The sequence below is a fragment of the Aedes albopictus genome, chromosome 1 (genome assembly GCF_035046485.1).
Source record: "Aedes albopictus strain Foshan chromosome 1, AalbF5, whole genome shotgun sequence".
NCBI classification, from domain to species: Eukaryota; Metazoa; Arthropoda; class Insecta; order Diptera; family Culicidae; genus Aedes; species Aedes albopictus.
The window spans coordinates 159,771,963-159,796,962 of NC_085136.1; the positions used below are offsets into that span (position 1 = coordinate 159,771,963).

Here is a 25,000-nt window from a genome sequence, read left to right on the forward strand (position 1 = left end):
AAATTAATTAACTAATAAATTTATTAACCAATAAATCATCAAATCATTAGATTAATAAATTATTAAATTAATAAATTAGTTAATTAATAAATCATTAAATTATTAGATTAATAAATAAACTAAATCATTAAGTTAATAAATTATTAAATTAATAAATTAATAAATTAATAAATTAATAAATTAATAAATTAATAAATTAATAAATTAATAAATTAATAAATTAATAAATTAATAAATTAATAAATTAATAAATTAATAAATTAATAAATTTATAAATTAATAAATTAATAAATTATTTAATTAATTAATAAATAAATAATTTAATAAATAATAAATTAATAAATGAATAAATAAATAAGAGAAGAAATATAATATAAATTAATGAAAAAAATAATCTTTTGTAGATTCCAACTAGGATTCTTCCTGGAATTATTGCCGGAATTATTTCAGTAGCATCTTTCAATGATTTTTTTCCTAATTTTTTACAAATATTTCTCCCTGGAATTTTCCTAGGGACATCTTCCGGAACTAAGACATCTCTTTTTGCTTTATAGGCTTGGCTTTGTTCTTAAGCTCTCCTAGAATCTCCACTTGAAAATTTCTCATTGATTCTTCTCGAAACTATTCCAGGGACTTCTTCTGAAATTCTCCTCAGAATTGCTCCCGGGAATTTTCTAGGAAACATTATCCAAGCATTGAACCTGGTATTTTTTTTAACAATTTCCTTTTGTCTTCCATTAATTCTTCCCAGAATTACTCCAGACGAATATCTGAAAATCTCCTGAAATTCTTCAGGCCATTCCTAACGGAAGTATTACATGGAATTTACGGATTTTTTTTCAGCACTCCTCCCACAACTCAACCGGGAATTGTTCCAGGGATTTATTTACCGGAATTCTAACACGAAATCTTGCTGGAACTATTTTATTTCCATCTTCCAATAATCCTAATGAGATGCCTTTCAGAATTCTTTCAAAAATTTCTAACGAAATTCTTCCCTTGAATGTTTAACAAAGATTCCTTCCAAAACTCTTCCACAACTTTTTTCTCTCATTTCATTCAGAGATGTTTTTTGAAGCTCTTCTAGGGTTTACTTTCGTACCTAATTCCAAGGATTCTTCCCGGAATTGCTCACAGATTTCTTGCGCACAGATTTCTCTCCGAAATTTTAGAAGCTTCTTCCGGAAATGGCTTCAAGGGTTCTTTCTGAAGTAATTCCAGAGAATGCTCCCGGAATGCTTCCAGTAATTATTTTCAAAAATGTTTGAAAGAACTTTAATAGCATCTCTTTCCGAAAAGCTTCCCGATTTTTTTTTTGCGAATTTTCTCAACTGTTTACCCCGTCGGGGATTAATCAGCCTCGGGCAGAAAATCTCTATAATAAAGAGTCATTAATGAAAGATTTACCCGGTATTTTTTAACAGATTTCAGCTCAAGTTCTTCCAAGAATTGCTCTCTGAGGTTTTCCAAGTTTACCAAGGTTTCTTCCGAAATTTGCCAAGGGATTTCTGCCCGAAGTTCTTGTAAAGATTCTAACTCTAACTCTACTGGAATAAACCACTTTTTTCTAGAGAGATTAAATTCGGAACTGTTTCCAATATTCAACAGGGAATTAACCCAGAGATTTTAAATCCGAGAAGTCTTTCAAAAATACTGTACGAATTTTTACATGACAAAGCCGGGCCCTGTAGCGTAGTGGCTACACGTTCACTTCATAAGTGGATGGTCATGGGTTCGATCCCAGCCCCGGCACTTGCAATTTTTCGTCAATTGCTCTTCCTCTCGAGAGCGGCTGACACCTGACCCTCTTCTGAGCATATGCTCTAAAGGACCCGCAAATTTTGGATATCGGTTTACGGCAACTCATAATGGACCCCCCAATCGGACTGGAAAAGGAACAAAAAGCCACACATCAACATCCTCGTGCTCATCATTCTACCATGGACAGGGTAGAAAAGTGACAGCAGCGCAAAGGCAACCAGTTCGATGTAGTAGAACAAGAATAGAATACATTTAGGCGCTGTACAAAAGTGTAAGTACAGCTGCCAATCGGAATTGCTCACGCAGTGCCTTAGTGGACAAAAGAGCTGTAAAATTAGGTTAAGTGGTTGAAGAGTAAAAATAAATTTTCAAAAAAAATCTTGCTCGGAAAATGTAAAAGATTCTTCTCGGATTTTTTCTCTCTCAAATATTCCATTGTATTCTTCCAGAGTTTTCTCCAAGAGTTCTCCCATAGATTTTTTTTAATTTTCTTTTTATTACGGAATTTTAACTTATGCTAATTCTCCCATAGATGCTCCCAGAACTATGTTCACAAATTTTCCGAAGGGTCTCAGATTCATTTTCATTTTCATTAAATCTGGGACCCTTCGCCCCAATCGCGTACGGTAATGAAAAAAAAAATGCCCACCACGTTCTGTGTACAGGAGTTGTGATGCGACGGGGGTCAGACGTCAAACTCATTTTGACATCGATTGGCCCAACCAGTGAACATTCAACCATCGAGACAGCCCATCTAACGAGCCCTCATATATATTTTATATATATTTTTGTTTCTATAGGTTATTCCCTGATTTTTGCATAGATTCATTCACAATTCTTTGCGGAATTTTTCCAATTTTTTTTCAAGAATGATTCTACCCTTTTACCCTTTTACTATTCTTTCAGCCATTTCTTCCGGAAATCTTCCAGGCATTGCTTGGAACAAGAATTTTCCTTGTTTTTTTCTATGATTGTTCCTGGATTTCTCTCGCCATGCTCTACTCTGGTACGCTTTTCGCAATTGCCCCATGATGTTTTCTTGGAATTATATCAATAAATTCATTCAATTAATTCTCCGAATTCTTCGGGTATTTCTGCTGGATTCTAGCTAAGGATTTTTTTTACAATTCTTTCAAAGTTTGCTTCCCGATTTTTTTCCTATGTAAACCATTGGAAATTCGTTCCGTGATTTCTAAAAGAATTCCTCTAGCGATACCTTCCGAAATACCAACATAGACTCAGGATGGAACTTTTTTCCTTTTCTTTCTTTAATTTCCCAATATGTTTTATGCAGTTATCTCTATTTAAATCTAAAAAAAAAGACACGGACACCGTCTTCAGCCAGAGGCTGTACAGACTGAACGAAATTAACACTAGACAACGGACACGACACACATTACGAGCAACAGTGGCTACAAGGAAGAAACATTTCTTGCGAAAATTTTCATCACTCGGAGCGGGAATCGAACCCTCACCCCATGGCATGGTACGTTTTTACGCTTGGTGACGCTAACCGCACGGCCACGAGGCTCCACTAAAATCTACAAGATATTCTTCCAAAATACTTCCAGAGATTCTCACACAAATATTCTAAACATTGTTCTCGAAAATGTTCAGAGATTTTCAGGATTTAGCTCCCCTTAACATTCTGCCAAGGATTCTTTCCGGAATTTTCCGGAAAGTTTCTTTAAATTACTTCCAAATTACTGCAGTGGCTCACTTCAAAATTATCACAGAAAATGCTTCCGGAATTCTTCCATGGGTTCTCTAGTTCTCGTAAACATTGATCCTCGAGCTTTTTCAAGCATTTATCCTGGAATTCTCGTAAAGGTTCATCCCAGATTAATGTGAAAAAATTGTTCCGGAATTATAACATTAATTTATGCTTTTGGAATTTCTAAAAAAGTTCTTTACAGAAACTTTCTGTAGATTTCTCCCACAGATTCCTACCATCCGGAATTCTTCCAGGGTCATCTTCCGGAATTATTCAAAGAACTTCTCCCAGAGTTTTTCATAGTATTAATCCTTTTTTAAGAGGTATTCACCGCAAATCTTTTACAGATTTCTGATGAACTTTTTCCATGAATTTCCAATGCTTTTTACGACATTGTACCAAGGGTTACACTCGAAGATTTTCCATATGCTCTAACTAGAATTCTCCTAAATGCCTGTTCCGGATTTCTTTCCTGAAGTCTTTCTAAAATTCTTTTGGGAAATCTTCAAGATTTGCTTTGGAAATCTTCCCAAGGATTTCTACCGGAATTCTTTCAAGTATTCCTCTCGAAGTTGATCATGGCATTTTTCACAGGAGTCTTTATGGAAATCCTCCAAACTGGCTCGGCCGTTCTGCTGGTGGTGGTCCGTTGCTTACTCACACATGCAGTTTCGAAAATTATCGGAACATATTTTCAATATTTTATGAAATTATACACAGTCAACACAATTTTAAATATTTTTCGGAATCCAGTTGAAGAAAATATGAAGAATATTCAAACTCAGTACTTTGAGAAAATTCACATGGTATCATTATTTTTGGGATTAATTTATTTACTAGCCCAAAATTGAAAAAATAGGGATAAATTCAGAGTAAACAATCTTGAATTATATAAAAATGTTGTTCATTTATGCTTCTGTGGAAAACAAAAATCTTTAACTCAACTAAATAATTTGCATTCACTAAGGAGTAATATTGGAAAAAATGTTTGTTTATTACCAGGGATTTTAACCTTTTATGGGTCATTCATCCCGTATTGGAAAAAATATAATTGTCGTTAAATAATATTTCAGAGGACCATACTTGGGACCATATTATAATTTATTATCAGTTTGGTGGTCACTGTAATAGGAGAGCCGAAAAAAAGAACATGTCCTCCCAAAGGATACCTGTCCTATCCATTTCTCGTGCTTCTGAATCAAGTAAATACACCTAAATCGCGACTATTCGTTGCATTTATATTATAATGTGTTAAGATTTGGGGAAAAAACAATATAAATATAATCGATTATTAGGACTAATCGATTAATTATAGCCGATTAATCGGTACCGGTAATCGACAAGACATAAGCATAATCGATTACAGATTAATCGATTATTTGAAATTTTGCGACATCACTACAACCGGCAAGTTTTGTTTTGCGCTTCAAGATTTTTCTTCGGTGTCAAAAGTTATCAAATTGCGCTACTTTTTGTTTTTTTTAAATAATGCCCTACTTTAGAGGGCCATGCAAAAATTACGTTTTTTTGTTGGTAATACAGGAGAGATTTGTAATAATGGCGTATTTGATCAAAGGGGAGTTTCGGGAGTTTCCTTTAGGGAACCATATGTCAAAACAACTTTTTCTTTTCATCGAGGGGCGGATCAAAACAACTGAATCCAAAATGCGTTAGAAAATCTGTGATTTGGTCGAAGATTTGGCCAATTGCATTGAAAAACGCTTTGAAAATGCGCCAAAAAAATCGATGCGTTGAAAAATGCGCGAAATACCTCGCGAAATACTCACTATTTACTCACGTCCCAAGAAACAGAAGTAGCTGAATAACAGCGAAGACGGCTAATAACAAGACAGACATCTACCTTCTTGCTCCATATACTTTGGGAGCTACAAGCACACTAGCGCCGCGAACGACTTCAGGGAACAACATCATGAATGAGTGTGCGTGCGATACTACAATTTACGTGTACGTATTAGCATGTACACGCACACAATCATGTTTTAATGTTCCTGTGAATCGTTGAGGGCGTCCCAACCATGTCGCCTGCGACAGGGTGGGAGCTGGCTGTCTTGTTATTAGCCGTCTTCGATAACAGTTTCATAAGCTGAAGTTTGTGTAGGAGATGTTTATTCAACTTTTATACAGCAAAAATGTTTGTTGGGGTATTTTTAAACCCTAATACCAATACACCAATGCGCAACAAAATACGTCAAAGCGTAATGTCAATACGCAAGGCTGAATCGAAAATGCACTAGTGATCCGCCTCTCGCTTTTCATAGTAAGAGTGAGCCGCTTTGAAAAGAAAAAGTGGATTTGACTTTTAGTTTATCCTAAGTGAACCACTTCCCCTGGCCTAATCAACACGGAACCAGAAAACAGCCAAATATGGTGTTCGATTTGATTTGATTGAATCTGCATATTGTTCGTGCAGTAGAAAATCGGAATTTATGACACGCGAAAATCGATGTTTCTCCTAAACCGTGTGTCGGACGTTCGTCGGGCACAATGCGCTGGATAGAGGGCCAGGTCCGCTGTCCAGCGCACTACGTCCGACGTTAGGTTTGACCTATAGATTTTGAGAAAATTCGATAGTCGGGTGTGAGGAAACTTCGGGTTTCAACCGCGACGACAATAGGAATCATAGCAAACATACGACCCATTCAAATCGAATACAGCGGCCGTTCGTTCGTTGCAACGCCTTTTAGTTGCAAGTCCGCTATTTCGGTAGCGTTCTTAGTTAAGCAGTATATGGATTAGCCTGGTACACGGTTTATATGGGAAAATATAAAAAATGGAAAAAACTCAAACTCCTAGTATACTTTTTGAGGACCGTTTTGGTCCCATATCAACTGTGCAAAATTTCAGATCGATCGAAGAAACTATATTTTAGCGCCCGCCATTCTTAGTTTTTCATACGATTTACTATGGGGAATATTGCTTATCCAGAGAAATCTTCCAACCTGGCGGAGTGAAGAAGACAAAGAAGACCTGTTCCGCAAACGTCAAACTGCTGCACACTTCAAAAAGTATGCACACAACCTTGAAACAAAAATAAATAGTTGAGAATCTAAATTATGTTCAATGGCGTACAGCTGCATACTTAAGTGCTAAAACTACACCTAATATAAATTAGAAATAAGTTACATGTTGTGGCAGAAATTGCGATTACATAAACCATAAATGAAACAATTTTCATTATTTTTGAATTTTATGGCAACCAAGTGAGTGAGAGCTTTTTAGCGTGAACCGAGCACTTTTGACGTTTGCGGAACGACTGCGGCGGTCGAATCCACCGCAACCCCGTTGGATTTTTTCTATTTTACCGCAGTATTTACTTCTTCAAAGAAAAATCGCATGAAGTCACCCATTGATCCCTAAAAATAAATCGTTGAATGATTTCTGTAGATAACTTCAAGAGAAATCAGACCTACGAAGACCGCAAACGATGCGACATTTGTGATAAAAGTTATTAAGCCTTTCCCGATCGATAAAATGACGAGATTTTATTATTTATTGTTATTCCTTACGTGTTAAACAGCGTTGGCATGCCATTCGGTTTTCAGTCAATAACTTTTTCCACATGCCTTAGATCGTTTTGCGGTCTTCAGAGGGTTTGTTCCTCGTAAAATTTGCAACAGAAATCATTCATCGATATATTTTTAGGGGTTAAGGGGCAACCTGTGGCGATTTTTCTTTGAAAAAGTGATTTTCCCCATAGTAAATCGTATGAAAACTTAAAACGGCTGGCGCTAAAATATAGTTTCTCCGATCGAGCAGAAATTTTCCACAGTTGATATGGGGCCAAAATGGAACTCAAAAAGTGTACAGGAGTAAAATGTTTTTTTTGTGTCCCACGCTAATATCTAGATTGAGTTTAAATAAGGGCGAAAGTAACATGAGAGAGTTCTCTTCATCGACTCTCTCTTCTTCAAATTAAAGTGACAAGATGCAAGTATGGTTGCACTTTTTGGTCATAAATCGCTAGGTTGGAATGCAATCTAGCGTCTAAGTGTAAAAAAGTTCGATTGAATTTGCATCTTAATTGGGTTCTTTAGGGGTATCAGGATTATTTCATAATCGGATTCTCCGCCCAAAAATTAGTCGAAATCCAAAATTTCATAATTTTTGGAGTCGGGGAACTATTTTTAAAATTCATTTAAAGTTTGTATGGGGAAATTTTTTTGTTCGGGTCGAACTGTCACTTTATCGATTGAACTGTCATTCTATCCACGAAAATTAAAACTGTTTTGTTGATTTAACCATCAAAACAAAGGTATTGGAATCCAATAAAAACACGTTATACTGAGAAAAATGAGCTCTTTCGATTAGGCTATAGAAAATAGCAATATTTTATTCACTAAACAACCCAATTGTTACTTTAATTTGCAGAAGAGAGAGTCGATGAAGAGAACTCTCTCATGTTACTTTCGTCCTTATTTAAACTCAATCTAGATATGGATTTTAATGGGGGCGTCCCCGAGGGCGTCCCAATCTTCTGTCAAATTTTCATCCATAAATAGTCCATTTTACGAGCCGATTTAATGAATGAATTTTGACAGGAGGTAGTGTCCAATAACCCGTGAAAATCAATATCATCATCAACATTGTTGTCACTTCGTAAAATGGCTCATTCGGCTCGTAAAATGGGCTATTGTCTATCCGGTTGGAATCAAGACCGACATTCAATCAAAAATTGCCATTTTCTTGGTCCACAAGTGTCGCAACTGTTTCGCATCTAGTGCGCTGTGTTGCTGACAACAACGGGAAGGATGCGCACTACCTTTGGGGAACGTTCAAAAATTACGTCCAACATTTGGGGGAGGGGGGGGGGTCTAGAAAAGTGTGACAGTATGTGTATTAGGTATAGGAAAATAGCGTGACAGAGGGGGGAGGGGGGGTCTAGAAATCCCAAAAAATGATGGACGTAATATTTGAATCTTCCCTTGACATGATTTAAAAACGTCGCGAGTTGGGTCGCGTCGCGACTTGATTGTGCGAAGTCCGGTTTGGTGGCGGCCCGACAATATTGTTTTGCACATAGCCCGATTGGCAAATCAATACGGAATCAATACAACCGGATGGCAACACTGGTGTGAGTTGTCAGTCATCGAGTCATCATTCGCTGACGCCACCGTCATGATGTCATCATCGGGAAAAGTTGCGCAAGAAGAAACGAAACAAAACACATTTGTTTACCTTTGTTTTCTGCGTGTTGACGCAACGAAGCGCGATTCCACATTGGAGTGAGCGCATCCACCGCGGCACCAGTCATCGCCAGTAGTCATCATCCGACGATCGTGGAAACTCACACTTGCAGAGTGAAAACAAAACGTCAGTGTTTTCCCGTTTTTCTGCGCTCCGCTGTGGCCCGTCGCAACAGTAGTTCGTGCTGGGGGTGGGAAAAGTCGTCCGGATATCGTGAAAACTCGTCGTGCGCATCGATTTTCTTCGTGACCGACCGCTTCCTCTAGAAAGGATACCGCAGTTTTGTGGTGGATGCATTCGTTGGTTAGCTATCGCAGTACAATCATCGTTTGTTGCAGCAGCCAGTGGGAATTGCTCATCGTTTCGGAGTGTTTGCTGTTAGATTTGGGTTTTCCGGAAGGTTTCGGTTCCAAAGTAGTGAAAGTGCAATCAAATTTTAGCTGAAATCGAGTGTTTTGGTGTATTTTGGGGATAGAGCTAGAGGTAAATGTGAATTTTCTTCCCCGTGTGAGGAAGCCATCATATTATCGATTTTTCGTTGTTGGCAAAGTTTGGACCGCAGATATCGAATTGGGGGGCAACCTTTGGAGCATCTGAACATTTGGTGACGAATTCTTGCTGCTGGTGTTATAAACTACGGCTTAACCATGTCGGTTGTAAGTGTGCCATTAGTTATGATGATTAAGTAAAGGACGATTAATAGTGTGACCTAATTTACAGATGATGAAAGCGACGAAATGTCCTACGGACGAGCTATCCCTCAAGAACAGGGCCATCGTCAATAGCACGGACTTTCCAGAAGACATAAAGTGAGTATAATTTTCATATGGATAATTCACTAACTATTGCTATGATGAAACACTGATGAAACTCCCGAGAACTATACATTAATCCTTATTCCAAATAATCTTTGGGGTCAGTCTTATCGATTCCTTGAGATATAAAGGATGTGATTGACTATAAAAGGCCGTGGCAATAATGAAGGATGTGAATCAACACCTTGATCAACACACATGAAATCGACTTGTTGGCTCGGAGAGTACCGTTTATTTTTTCGCATTTTGTTTTGACCAAATAGACTAGACGTGGTTTACTTACTTTACCGATCAGGCTAAGACCGGGGTGGCCTGTGCTGTACATAGTAGCCGTCTCCATTCCACTCGGTCCATGGCTGTTTGTCTCCAGTTCCGCACTCTGCGTAGGGTCCGCAGATCGTCCTCTACTTGGTCGACACACCTAGACGTGGTTGCCCAGGTTTTATTAGCTGGGCCAACATGAAGTTGATCATCAATATCAGGAAGCCTTGTAAACCCGGTGTTTGCTATTTTCAGCAAAACTGAAATGGTAAACATACGTGTCATGCCTCGAGCATGTGCGTTTCTCAACAATGCAATCGTTGCTACACTCATCTCTGAACTAACCAGAGATAGATTGATTGATTGATTTATCTTTATTATAGAGACTTTCAGCCCTTGGCTGATTCGTCTCTAAATATAACCAGAGATGTACAATATGGAATGTACAATATGTATGTAAATATGGAATCGCATATTGCAACACTCATACTGAATATTGCAGCACCCAAACAGTTTTGCATCGCCCTAAAATGCGATTATTTCAGGTCTTTGGGGCGCAAATCACTTATTAATCCCCTAGTCCCACTTTGTTAAAAACTTCCTGTCGAATCGCTCCTTCAAAGTTCGAATTGGCGGCACATCCAAGTCCTTCGCCGAAGAGACAGGTGTACCTCAAGGAACCGTTATCGCCGTCATCTTATTCCTGGTAGCGATGTACGGAGTCTTTGCAAATCTTCCAAGTGGTATCTATATTTTGGTGTATGCTGATGATATCCTGCTGGTTATCCCTAGACGAACCCTCATTCGCACCAGAATAAAAGCTCAATCCGCTGTCAACGTGGGTCATCGGAACCGTTTTCTCAGATCAAAGCTTTTTTGGTTCCGTTTCGGGTCCTGAGTATCTGTGCAAAATTTGAGCACGATCGGTTGCGTTTACACTTTGCGCATTGCATTTCAAATTTGTATGGGATTTTGTATGGGAAAACATACTTTTTTGTCTGAAACTTCTTAACCGATACTGTAAAATGATAGCCTAGGATGTTCCGAAAAACTTTGTTGAAGACCGCAAAGCGATCCGATGCTTGTGAAAATAGATATAATCAACAAACCGCATCCATGTGTTTATGTTTTAACATGTAAAGGAATAACAACAGCAACAAAATCATGCTGTTTCGGCAAGCAATGCCAACGCTATAACTTTATTCATTAACATCAGATCACTTCGCGGTCTTCGAGAAAGTTTTTCAGGACACCCTAGGCTATGTTTTCACTTTATCGGTTACATGGTTTTAGAAAAAAAATCGAGCTTGGCATGAGAGAAATGCAAAAAAGTGTGTTTTTCCATGTAAAATCCCATACAAACTTCAAACGCGATGCGCAAAACGTAGACACAACCGATCGTGCCCAAATTTTGCACACTTATTTGGGTCCTGAAATGGGATCAAAAAAACTTTGATCTGATGGGATACCATTGAATTTTCCATTTTTCCATATAAACGATGACCCACTCTAACATCCTCAGTAGGGTTCCCCAGCTAACACAAAGTCTTATATGATGTTGTATAAGATGCTAATGCTAAAATGAAGACCATATGCGTACATGCTCCCATTTACCCACGTGTTAAGTGTACGTATATCGCCTCCACCTTAGCATCCTATGGATATCATATACGATCATGTGTTTGCTGGGTCACCCTATCTTTTTTTGATTGATTGATTTGTCTTTATTAAAGAGACGAACCAGCCAAGGGCTGAAGTCTCTACTATCTTTTGTGGCATGCCCCGTTTTGATATTCGCATCTAGCTAGCTAATTACCATATGTCAAGTAATCAGCTTCTGCCTCGACGCGTCGTCTCCCAGTCAGGTGCAATGGAATTAATAAACCCCAAGACCTTACCAGGTTCTGCAGACCAGATCTCACTGGGTTGCAAGCAACCACTATTTAGAAATCTTAGCCTGCGCGTGTATAAAGCACCACAACTGCAAAGCAGATGTTCCGAGGTTTCACGTTCCGTGTTACAGAAACGACAGATATCACTCTGAATCTGGCCACTATTTTTCAAGTAATACCTGCTCGGGCAGTGTCCAGTTATTAGGCCAGTGTTGTGTATGTACATAGAGCTCTCTTGTTGAGCTTTTTGGTTTTAATGGCATTTGGTGTTATGAATCGTTTTGACTGATTGCAATTTTTGACATCCATCCAATTGGATATCACCCTCTGCTCAGCCCAGCATTTCAGGTCCATTTTTATTGTACAGTTTGATATACCGCAGAATGGTTCTGGGCCAGCAAACTGTACATTGGAACCACTTTTAGCAAGCTCGTCTGCCATTTCATTCCCTTCAATGCCACAGTGACCTGGAACCCAGTGTAAATAAGTTTACTGTGTTCCCTTGGCACAACCTGCGCAGTGAAAGAGTGCATTCCCAGACAAGCTTTGAAGTACATTTGTAAGCGCCCAATGCATTTAGTGCAGCTTGACTATCTGAGAAAATACAAATATTTGCATATCTCATTTTTCGCTCAAGGCAGATATAATACCGTAGGATAAAGTCCCATCGCCACTGAAATTTATATTCCTGGGCCGTAGATTCCTAATCCCGTTTTTATTCCAACTTTTGAGCCATCTGCATAGAATTTGATTGCTCCTTGACGAACAGTGGGACCTCCGACTTCCCAATCTTCGCGAGTAGTTTCGTGCAACTTGTAAGGAACATCATGGTTCTCCACAGGTTTCATCCAGTCTTACTGGCCTATTTTGGAAGTATTTTGAAATGCTCAGGTGACCTACAAGATCACCTGGCATAAACTTTTCAACTCGTTCAAGTCTCAGCTTCGGGCGGATTATGGCTGTATAAATCCACAACCTAAGTATTTGATTCGATCACTAGGATGAATTTGTATCCCTCTAAGCCGAAAAGTTCTTAGGTTGATCTTCCTTCTCTTAGTGAAAGGGACAATTACGACTTTTGACGTGCATTCTCTCCGAAACAGTTTCGTCATACTTTCCTCTCACTATTATAACAATATCGTCTGCAAAGCCCACAACTTCGAAACCTCTTTCCTTCAAGCTTCTTAGAAGATCGTCTACAATCAAGGACCACATTAGTGGTGAGAGGACTCCTTGAGGGCAACCCTTCGTTGCCCTTACTGTTATAGAAGATCTTCCCAGTTCAGAGGTGATTTCTCTTTTTGCAAGCACAGTATGAATCCAGTGTATGATACATTGGTCGAAGTTTTTATTGTCCATGGCACGCTTCATAGATGAATAGGAGGCATTATCAAATGCTCCTTCTATATCCAAAAAGGCGCATAGAGCTATTTGTTTTGCTGAAAACGTTTTTTCCACCTTTGTTACTAGCGAATGAAGTGCCGTAACCGTTGACTTACCAGATTGATAAGTAAACTGGAAGTCTGATAGGGGATGCTCTTTTCCATAGTCTTCAACAAAACTGAAGAAAGACTAATGCGTCTTGTCTCGCTTCTCCTTTTTCATTTTATTTTATTTTATTTTATTTTATTTTTTTTTTATTGATGTACAACGGGGTCATAGGGCCAAGTCTCCAATGAAAGTCCGAGAACTCGCATCGTCCATAATACACCTTTGAATTTGGGAGTAGGCATAGCAACCTCTTTAGCCCTGCGGCTTTTAAGTTTTGCGTGGCCTTAAGGATTGGAAAAGGTGGGAAATCGATGTGGTGTATTGAGCTGTAAGAGAATGTGTTGTTAGTTAAATTGTCAACGTAATTTACCTTTGGGTCGCTTGTTTGGGGTAGGCGTTTTGAACATACATACTGGATTTGTTTTGAAGTTGGGCTGCTTTTTCCTATTTTCGTTTGATCGTGTTTTTTTGTGGCAGGTAGTTGTGGTTAAATTTTGGTTATGTTCTTGGAATGCTGCTTCTTCCTCATCGCCATCCCGAAATACGATAAGCCTATGTCATTTTGATGTCTGTTGTATATAGCAAATCATCTTCGTAGTTCAACTTCACTATCTCCTGCAACAATCGCTGCATCGCTTTCTTAAATTCGACTCTGTCATTACCATTACTTACCTTACTTACCAATCAGGCTAAGGCCGGGGTGGCCTCTGCTGTACATAGTGGCCGTCTCCATTCCACTCGGTCCATTGGCAGTTGTCTCCACGCCTTCTTGTACCGGTGGGATGCCTTTCGAGGACCATTTTAGTCGGGTTGCTATCCGACATCCTGGTGACGTGACCCGCCCACCGTAGCCTCCCGATTTTCGCGGTATGGACGATGGTTGGTTCTCTCAGCAGCTGATGCAGCTCGTGGTTCATTCGCCTTCTCCAAGTCCCGTCTTCCATCTGCACTCTGCCGTAGATGATACGCAACACCTTCCGTTCGAAAACTCCAAAGGCGCGTTGGTCCTCTGCACGTAGGGTCCACGTTTCGTGCCCATAGAGGACCGGTCTAATCAGCGTTTTGTAGATAGTCAACTTCGTGTTACGGCGAACTTTATTCGAACGTAGAGATTTGCGGAGCCCAAAGTAAGCACGATTTCCTGCCACAATGCACCTCTGAATTTCTCTGCTGGTGTCGTTGTCGGCGGTCACCAGTGAGCCCAAGTACACGAATTCTTCAACCGCCTCGATTTCATCACCGTCGATATAAATTCGTGGTGGCGGGCGCGGTGATACCTCCCTGGAGCCCTTTGCCATCATGTACTTTGTCTTCGACACATTAATGACTAATCCGATTCGCCTGGCTTCACTCTTCAGTCGGATGTACGTTTCCGCCATCGTCTCAAATTAACGAGCAATAATATCAATATCATCAGTGAAACCAAGCAGCTGAACGGACTTCGTGAAAATCGTACCATTCGTGTTAATCCCCGCTCTCCTTATTACACCCTCTAAAGCACCTTGCCGTAACCCTCTGCGAGATTCGAAGGGACTCGAGAGTGTCCCTGATACTCGAACTACGCACATCACTCGATCCATCGTCGCCTTGATCAATTTTATCAAGGAATCCGTATTCGTGCATAATCTGGCATAGCTGTTCTAGATCGATTGTATCATACGCCGATTTGAAATCGATGAACAAGTGATGTGTGGGCACGTTGTATTCGCGGCATTTCTGCAACTCCTGGCGGATGGCGAACATCTGATCCGTTGTAGCGCGTTCACCCATGAATCCAGCCTGATATTGCCCCACGAACTGTCTTGCAACCGGTGATAGACAACGGCATAAAATTTGAGAGAGTACCTTGTAGGCAGCGCTCAGTAGTGTGATCGCGCGATAGTTCCCGCAATCCAACTTGTCGCCCTTTTTGTAGATGGGACACACGATACCTTCCATCCATTCCTCCGGTAATACTTCCTCCTCCCAAATCTTGGTAATGACCCAGTGTTGTGTTCTCACCAGTGCTTCTCCACCGTATTTTAGAAGCTCGCTTGGTAGTTGATGTGCCCCAGCGGCTTTGTTGTTTTTCAACCGGCCAACCTCCTCCTCAATCTCTTGGAGGTCAGGGGCCGGAGGTCATTCGTCCTGTGCACATACTCCTAAATCTGTTACCACGCCACCTTCGGTACTTGCAACGTCGTCATTGAGGTGCTCATCGTAATGCTGCCGCCACCTCTCGACCACCTCACGCTCGCTCGTGAGAATATTCCCGTGATTATCTCGGCACATGTCGGCTTGTGGCACAAAGCCTCTGCGCGAGCGGTTCAGCTTCTCGTAGAACTTTCGTGTGTCGTTAGCGCGGTACAGCTCTTCCATCGCTTCGCGATCTCGTTCTTCCTGCTGGCGCTTCTTCATCCGGAAGACTGAGTTCTGCCTGTTCCGCGCCTGTTTGTAACGTGCCTCATTCGCTCTCGTACGGTGTTGCAGCATTCTCGCCCATGCTGCATTCTTCTCGTTTTTCAACTGTTCACATTCACCGTCGTACCAGTCGTTTCTGTGATTCGGAGTCGCGAAGCCTAGTGCTGTAGCCGAGGTACTACCTATGGCGGATCGGATGTCCCTCCAGCCATCTTCAAGTGTAGCTGCGCCAAGCTGCTCTTCCGTTGGTAGGGCCACTGCTAACTGCTGCGCGTAGTCTTGAGCCACTTCTACGTTACGAAGTTGCTCGATGTTGAGCCGCGGCGTTCGACTTCGACGCGTGGTGATAACTGTCGAAAGTTTTGAGCGCATGCATACAGCGAATAAGTAGTGATCCGAATCTATATTCGCACTGCGGTATGTGCGGACGTTGGTTATATCTGAGAAGAATTTACCGTCGATTAGAACGTGGTCGATGTGGTTTTCTGTTTGATGGTCGGGTGATCTCCAAGTGGCTTTGTGGATTTCTTGGCGGGGGAAGAAGGTGCTTCGGACTACCATACCACGGGAGGCTGCAAAGTTTACGCATCGCTTGTCGTTATCATTCGATACGGCGTGCAGGCTGTTTCGCCCGATTAGGGAGCGTTCAAAAATTACGTCCAACATTTTGGGGGGAGGGGGGTCTAAGAAAGTGTGACAGTACGTGTATTAGGTATAGGAAAATAGCCAGACAGAGGGGGGAGGGGGGGTCTAGAAATCCCGAAAAACGATGGACGTAATAAATGAATCTTCCCTTACCGGTCTGTACATTTCCTCCCTTCCTACCTGTGCTTCATGTCGCCGACAACGATTTTCACGTCACGCGGCGAGCAACCATCGTATGTTTGCTCTAACTGCGCGTAGAACGTATCGTCATCAGGTCTCCTTTCGTGTGGGTAGTGGACGTTGATGATGCTGTAGTTGAAGAAACGTCCTGTATACGCACCTTATTACGCGGGGTCCGAATTACGGAGGCTTTCTTAACGGCGCTTGCCTCTAGGCCCAGAAAGGGGTTTCGCGACCGCGTTGACGCACATGGGATGATCGCCACCGGGAAATCTAGAACGGCACACCTCAGTTACACCACGCTGTCACTCAGTCTTGTTAGCGATCACAGTCTTTGACACATTTTGGTCGATATTCGGCTGCCTTTGTCTCCAACATTCGCAACACAAGCGATCAAACTACTGTCCGGAACAAAAATGTCGAATGAATGCGCTTGACCACGATTGCGTCTTCGGGAGATGGTTCGGTTTTTGTTATTCCTGTCTTTCCCCTAAAGAGAGCTGTTTTGTATAAATGTATGTGTCGTAATCGATTTATCACACATGAATAAACTAATATTATAGCAATCGTAATTAAAATTGGCTGAAATCTTGCGAAAAGCTGGAATTAGACAAATGTCACCGTGTCAGACGACGATGATTTGATCCACTTTTTGGTTTATTGATCTTCGTTCTGCCACTCGTGTTGTGTGTAAGAGGTAACGGTCGCGCTCGAACGAAACAAAGCAAGCTGACACCCGACCACGGCAACGAAACGAAGGTAGTGAAAAGTGTCGAATGTTTACAAGCCTGCTGTCACTGTTAAATTTGGCGTTTGTCCTCCTTCTAACCAAGGACTGGAACAAAGCACCACACTTCAGGTCAGCGGATTAGACCTGTGCACCGAAAAGCCACGTGTCTTGCTAATTTCGCACTTAGCAAAACACTCATGGAGGACAACGCAAACGACCGGGCGGACTGAAGTTCGGAGTTATATAGAAACATGTGCTATACGCAACTGACTATTTTTCACACGTAATTAAAATTCCATAGAAACACTCTAGATTCAACATGACACACTTGACTTAGGTGACGAACGATGATTTCCAAACCATCTTTCATGGTAACATTTCAAAACCCTTCAAGTACAAACATCCTTACCAGAAGAGTGCATAATTTATTTCCCATCATCCTATTCCAATCCATTTCCCATAGCCTACCAATGAATATGCAACCCGTATCTTTCAACACCATAGCTAAGCCATACCAGCTGAACCACATCCAGTTGACTTACACAGCAATTCTACTCTCCGTTCTAGTTCTCACTAGCGAGCAACGACATACCCAGCCGAAAAGAGAGATGAGTTTGTGAAATAGGAGTGTTCATGGTGCGGCTTCGGAGTCAGTTTGGCTTTCTATTCCGCAGAACCATTACCTGTTCTGTGGCTTAGTTGGTTAAAGCGCCGGTCTAGCGAATACGGAGTCGTGGGTTCGAATCCCACCAGAACGCGATTTTTTTCACAAATTTCATCTCTCAATTTGCCAATTAGCAACATTTCGTGCCTTCTAATTACAAGTTTTTCCAGTATGTTTCAGACATACCAGCTAACCTGGTAAAATGCCAGTAAAATGGGCAATATGTATCATTATACCCAGTGACCCACTAAAGAAATAATAAACATTCATAGACTCTCACGTTCTGATTGAATTTAACTACAACATATGGTAATTCACCACATTCTCTTTCACATGTTCTTTCATATGTTTCGCTCTCGCACTCTAAACTTACTCTCACGAACTAAACAGAACAGAACGACGCGACGGTTAATCCAAGCTGACACCGACGAACCAATCAGAAGACCGTATGACAGATGGTTGTTAAAGTAACGCCTCCGACGCCAAGTTAGATAGTTTTCCCATATCTGTATTCGATTAAACTCAACTATCTATGTATTGACTAAATTGAAAAATGTAATTATATAAAAACTAAAGACGAGAAAAATAAAGAAGACTCTTATTCCTGAAACCAAAGAATGAGTTTGTTTTAAACACGTACTTTGATTTTACGTCTACAGGGTGTTCAATAAGTTCGGATACACCATATAACTTGAATTAATTTCACATATGTAATTCAGATTTTCAAAGTAAATGTATTTATTGAAAGGTCGCATAACACTGATCAAATATAGCATATGGTTTTGAATAAAGTCTTTTTCTACTTTATTTTTAAAGCCTTAGATGTATCTAAAGTATGTTAGCTCCGGCACGCTGGAATAATTTTCGATAAGTTGCTCAAGCTACAGAAGTCTAAAACGTTGACTTTTGAGTTTACATCTCACTATACCAAATTAGAATAACTAAATTAATATACAAAAGCTTTACACTGCTATTTCAGTGATGATATGATGATAAATTTGCAAGTTTAGTCAAAATGTGCTTAAATCTATGAAAAAGGCATAAATACATTATATAAAGCCAATTTTGGTTAAAATTTGCCACAATAGGGATATAATCAAGTTTTGGAAAAGATAATGATGGATTAAACTGATATATAACGCAGCCTTGCTTTTTGACAAAACAAAAATCATTAAAACAGGTACAGCGGCAATTTTAGCAATTTTAAGGATCAAAATAAAATGAGTCCATACTTCACCCAATCTGAATTTTTTAGATTATTACGTATGGCCATTGTTGCTACCACTAATGCTGAGGACAACAACCTAATTTGATTTAACTTAACACCATTACTCAATAAAAACTAGACGAAATACCAATGACAGACGTGCGTGCCGGCTGAAAGGATCTTGAGACACATTTGCAATTATTACAAAAGGATAAAGGACAGTTTGTTTCAAAACATATACTGTATTTGATCAGTATTATGTGAGCTTTCAATTAATACATTCACTTTGCAAATCTGAATTACAGATGGGAATTAAATTCATTTTTACTGTGTATCCGAACTTATTGAACACCGTGTATATTCTTCTACGTTCTGGTGGCAACTTAACTAATTATAAAGTGTGTTCGGGTTTATCTGCATGAGTTGCATGTGTATTATTGAGAGAGTGAGAGTATAAATTTGAGTGATCGAGTGCATGATTTTATGGTATATGTTACAATAGTATGTATTTAACTTTCAATAGTATAACAGTTTTATAGGGTAAGCTACAAAAAATGGTAAAGGAATGAGTTATGGTAAGAAATTCAATTATAAAAGTTCAATATTAAATGACAATAGTACATACATCCCTAACACGGCCTTTAACTGTCAACATGCACTGCACTCCCTATACATAGATATTTTTCGTGTTTCAAAACAGCCAAACTTAGAGCGCTTTGGGCTAGCACTTAGCGAAGTCCGATTGAGCTGAAATTTTGCATGGGGACTTGTTTTGAGGAGACGAAACTTTTGAGCACTACCCGTTTTTGAAATTCGAATAGTCGATTTTCATTGGCACCCTATTGCACATCCTTGCGTTAATCGGCTGCCACCTGATCACACCTTGCCCAACACTATAAATCCTGTTCACAGTTCATTGGTGGTGCCACAGCTTTGGTAGAAGGTAGCCGCTCGATGCCCGCTTTTCCACACTTTCTGCCCAGTCCAACAAAGTTCCTGCAACGCCACGATGTAGAAGTTGCGGGGATGTGGTTCGTCGTAGATTATCCTGTCACATCCTGCGAAACCAAGTGACCAAGCAAGTGACTTGCAATTCCATGTTCCAAGTTTCCAATCGTAGTCCTTATTTCGTCGCGTGGGTCTTTGCCGATTGTATCGAGTCGTATTTTCTCCTATGTTATTCGCAATGGGGATTTTTACGGGTGGCTTATTGGGCCTATGCCAACACTCCTGTCTCGCCGGAGGGCCCTCGTGCCAGTTCTGTTTAACGTCCCAACCAACACTGGGACTGGGGCTACCACCTTGGATCTAGCTGGGCGTGGTGCAGCGTTTCTTACTCAGCCGCTGGATGCCAGAACAGACGCTGTTTGAGCCGCACCTCCTTGGTGAACAGACGCTCGGGTCGTACCTCCTCAATCTAGCTGAAGTCAGAAGGACAACAGTGCCCAGGCTGCACTACCAGCTAAGCTGGCGGTCTTTGTCATCGCTTGACCCGTGGAAGCATGAGGTAGGGACTTGTGAGGACCAGAGCTGTGTTGGACGCTCTCCTTATCGACTCCTCGTTTTGCAGCCCAATTACATAATTACACCCATGATGTTTATTTGGCTAACATGCCTGTTCATGTAATATAACTTGCCTATCAATCTGGTAACTCTACTGTGATTCTTTGGCATAGAAATAGTCGTTCAAAGCCATGGGAAGGACTGATTAATAATGCTCACGTTTTATATCCTTATAGGTACATTGATGTGTCGACTGCTCCTGGACAGCACTTTATTTTCTCGATCGAACGATGCCCGGATATTCCAAACTACTGCATCGGCTTCTCTCTGCTTCAACGAAAGTGGGCAACTTTGTCAATTAATCAGGTTAGTTAGTAGACAATCTTTCAGTTGCATTTTACCTATGCGATTTTTTTTTGTCTTTGCCGCAGGACATATCTGTGAAACCGTACTTTTTCGATCGTTCTTCTGAAGTGTTGTGCAATGTTAGCATCGAGGTGGATTTCTTGCAAAAGAAAACGTAAGTTGAACTTCTACAATTTCACAATGCCTATTTAAATATTTATTTCTTCGATTTCGTTTACAGAACCACCTTAGAACCTTACGACAGCGATCAAATGGCAAAAGATTTTGTTTTACAATTCTCCGGCCTGGCGCTGACCGTTGGTCAGCCGCTGGTTTTCAGTTTCCAGGACAAGAAACTGCTTGGGCTGTGCATTAAATCGCTGGAAGCAATCGATGCCAGCGCTTCGGTGCAGGGCGATAAGAAACAGGAACCGAAAAGGACCAATTTCGGTCGACTGCTGGGCAATACGTCGGTCACTTTTGAAAAGGCGGAAAACTCTTCGCTGAACTTGGTCGGAAAGGCGAAGGGCAAGATAGTGCGCCAGTCCATCATCAATCCGGACTGGGACTTTGGAAAAATGGGAATCGGTGGCTTGGACAAGGAGTTCAATGCCATCTTCCGGCGAGCGTTTGCTTCGCGAGTTTTCCCGCCGGAAATCGTGGAACAGCTGGGCTGCAAACACGTGAAAGGTATTTTACTGTATGGTCCACCCGGTACCGGTAAGACGCTGATGGCTCGCCAGATCGGTACGATGCTGAACGCTCGTGAACCGAAGATTGTGAATGGTCCGCAGATTTTGGACAAGTATGTTGGTGAGTCCGAGGCCAACATTCGGCGTCTGTTTGCCGAAGCTGAAGAAGAGGAGAAAAGAGTGAGTATATTCAGAGCCAGCTAGGGGCGAGACAAAACCCCATTTATTTTTTAAACCATTCACACCAGAATCAAATCAACCACGTCAAAAAACCTCATGCATTCTCCATTCATTCAATTCCAGCTTGGCCCTAACAGTGGATTGCATATCATCATCTTCGACGAAATCGATGCCATTTGTAAGGCTCGAGGAAGCGTCGGTGGCAATAGCGGTGTGCATGATACCGTGGTGAACCAGCTGCTGGCCAAGATCGATGGCGTGGAACAGCTGAACAACATTCTGGTGATTGGTATGACCAACAGACGGGACATGATTGACGAGGCGCTGCTGCGTCCGGGTCGATTGGAAGTGCAGATGGAGATTAGTCTTCCGAATGAGGAAGGCCGAGTACAGATTCTGAACATCCATACGAAGCGGATGAGGGAGTTCAAGAAAATCAATCCTGATGTAGACAATAAGGTAGGGTAGGAGTAGAGTTGTACAAAGAGCAAACATTTGAACTGCGTCAATTCTTTAGGAACTAGCAGCCCTTACAAAGAACTTCAGCGGTGCTGAGTTGGAAGGTTTGGTACGCGCAGCTCAATCAACCGCTATGAATCGTCTAATCAAAGCAGCATCGAAAGTAGAAGTTGACCCCGAGGCTATTGAAAAGCTGATGGTCAACAGAGGTGACTTCCTGAACGCCCTCGAGAATGACATCAAGCCGGTATGTATTTCTACCAGTGTGCTCCTAAAATTTAAGACCCCGTTTAACAATGTTTCTATCAACAGGCATTCGGTACTGCTCAAGAAGCGCTGGAGAATTATCTCATTCGTGGTATTCTCAATTGGGGACTTCCGGTCGCGCACGTTTTGGAGGACGGTGCACTGTACACGCAGCAGGCTCGGGCTGCCGAAAGTTCCGGACTGGTGTCAATTCTGCTGGAGGGTCCTCCAAACTCCGGCAAGACAGCGCTGGCCGCTCAGCTGGCAAAGATGTCCGACTTCCCGTTCGTGAAGGTATGCACCCCGGACGATATGGTCGGATTCACGGAGAACGCTAAATGTCTGCAGATCAGAAAGGTACGGTTGGTAATCGGAAATCCTTTTACTAGAAAACTAATTCTTGTGTTTTCAATTTTACAGTACTTCGACGATGCCTATCGTTCTACGCTTAGTTGCATTTTGGTGGATAACATCGAACGGCTTTTGGATTACGGTCCCATTGGTCCGAGATATTCTAACCTCACGCTTCAGGCTCTGCTTGTTCTGTTGAAGAAGCAGCCTCCTAGGGGAAAGAAACTACTCATTCTTTGCACAACTAGCCGAAGGTAAAATCTTGCGATCCTGCTAGTTCAGCGACATCAACTAATTGTTGCACGATTGTTACTTTAGGCAAGTTTTGGAAGACATGGAAATGCTGTCGGCATTTACTGCTGTTCTACATGTGCCGAATCTCTCACAACCGGAACACATTTTATCAGTATTGGAACAGGAGCAGGATGTGTTCACCAAGCAGGATCTCGCTACCATCTACAAGAGGATGAAGGGTCACAAGTGAGTATCTATCAAATGGTTTATTTAGTACATTTTTTATACTAAGGTAACTAAGGTAAGACTTCTTCAAATGTTGTTTGCCACGCAACTCGGTTGGCCGACTCATTCTTTCAAACTTGGGTACGTCCTACACACTCACCCAATCACTCTCGATCTGATCCGCTCACTTTGTCGTCGTATTCTACCTTTCGGATCTTTTGCGAACCCAATCTTTTGATTGTCGTTGATAGCCGGCATTCTTTCAAGATGTTTTATGATTTGCCAACCAGCTGGATGCTAGGTTCGCCGTAGAGATAAGCAAGCTATCGTGGTTCATCTTTCTCTGACATACATCGTTTTTGTACATCGCTAATAATCATCCTCAGCGTATATGTGAGATCAACGAGAGAGCGATAATCTCAACACTCTGTGGCACTCTAGCCATGGAGCGATTAGTACGGCAGCGCGAGAGCAGGTGACGGGCACTGCTCAAAGATGACCTAGAAATGGGTGGTTTTACGAGAAGTGGCAGAAGGTAACGGACGAGAAGACTGCTGCCAGATTCCGTATACAGGTGTCGAACCCGGCAGCGCAGGGAGCAATACAAGAGGAGCCAAAAAATGAATTCACCGCAAAAAGAAAAGACAACATGTGACAAATGTGATTGCTCAGGAGCACGAGAGAATGGAACAGAATGATATGCAGAGATTTTACGGAACTGTCGATGGTGTGTGGAGAAAAACAGTGATTTCTCCCGTGATGGAAGCTTGCCGACAGATAAAGTAATGGTGGCTCCAAGGAGGAGAGAGCACTTCGAGGTATTATTGAACGGTTGGAATGGAATAGACGACGACGGACAGGCTGTGGAATCTTCAACACTAGACGAGGGCAAGACAGAAATTAGACGATTGAAGAACAACATAGCTAATTGGCTGGAAAGGACGAACTTTCGGCCGAGCTTCTCAAGCACGGTAGTGAGCAGCTGTATCAACTTTCACACCGTATTATACATATTGAAGATATGGGAAAAGTAAGAACTGCCTGCTAGTTGTCAAGGATGGGAACACTCTCTTGCAAGGAGTTACACTCATTTGCTGTTTTTTTAGCTCATAAGCGTGCTATTAAGAAACGTTGTATGAACGACTTTTTCCTTGTGGCTTTGTCTAAAAATCTGCCGAATAGAGTAGGGGTCACACACGCTTACCGAAGATGTGAGGGAGCTGTGTAGGCAACTGTCCACGAGGTGAATGTAAATTACTACACTCACTTTGTGGAGAGTCGCTTCCATAGATTTGTCACGACTTTTTTATGCGTTTGCGACTCGGAAAACTTTTAGACAACATCACAAGGCAAAAGTCGTTCATACACCGTTACTTAATAGCACGCTTCTGAGCTGAGGGAACAGTAAGTGCGTGAAACTCTTTGCAAGTGAGTGCTCCTATCCTTTAGTTGGTTGGATGGTCTCTGGATGGTGTTTGGTCGATGCGACTCCGTACGAGTCCGGGAAGTGGTACCTGGATAACGGAGCGACCTCGCACATGATAAGTGATGTGCAACGTGGATCGAAGTAAGAGTGCTGAAACCTGTTTGGCCGACGGGACCTGCATCAAGTCCGGTGGTTCTGGAACCGAAAAGGTGGAGTCGATAACGGGAAGTAGCGTCCGAATGATCGTTACGCTCAACGGCGTGTACCACGTACCGTCCCTCGCAGGTAATTTGCTGTCCGTAGGTAAGATTTGTGTTTTTGGGTACAGTGTAGTATTCGAGAAAACTGAGAGTTCTTCGTGACAAGGAAGCAGT

General features: G+C 41.5%; 2 protein-coding genes across 3 annotated transcripts in view; one reads left to right on the forward strand and one right to left on the reverse strand.

Moving 5' to 3' along the window:
- Window positions 1–4,996, reverse strand: part of LOC109431398 (protein dj-1beta) — a 10,871-nt gene extending 5,875 nt beyond the window's left edge. Inside the window, exon 1 of the mRNA XM_062845656.1 lies at window positions 4,877–4,996. The gene's annotated coding sequence lies outside the window, so the exon portion shown is untranslated. The remainder of the gene's footprint in view (window positions 1–4,876) is intronic.
- Window positions 4,997–8,739: 3,743 nt separating this feature from the next.
- Window positions 8,740–25,000, forward strand: part of LOC109431384 (vesicle-fusing ATPase 1) — a 20,667-nt gene continuing 4,406 nt past the window's right edge. For both annotated transcript variants that reach the window (XR_002135167.4, XM_062845657.1), the window contains exons 1-10: window positions 8,740–9,336; window positions 9,401–9,489; window positions 20,705–20,834; window positions 20,900–20,988; window positions 21,055–21,685; window positions 21,809–22,144; window positions 22,203–22,391; window positions 22,457–22,747; window positions 22,811–22,995; window positions 23,060–23,221. Coding sequence is in view for 1 of the 2 variants with exons in the window: in XM_062845657.1 (XP_062701641.1) it covers window positions 9,328–9,336; window positions 9,401–9,489; window positions 20,705–20,834; window positions 20,900–20,988; window positions 21,055–21,685; window positions 21,809–22,144; window positions 22,203–22,391; window positions 22,457–22,747; window positions 22,811–22,995; window positions 23,060–23,221 (2,111 nt within the window). In the remaining variant the exon portion in view is untranslated. The remainder of the gene's footprint in view (window positions 9,337–9,400; window positions 9,490–20,704; window positions 20,835–20,899; window positions 20,989–21,054; window positions 21,686–21,808; window positions 22,145–22,202; window positions 22,392–22,456; window positions 22,748–22,810; window positions 22,996–23,059; window positions 23,222–25,000) is intronic.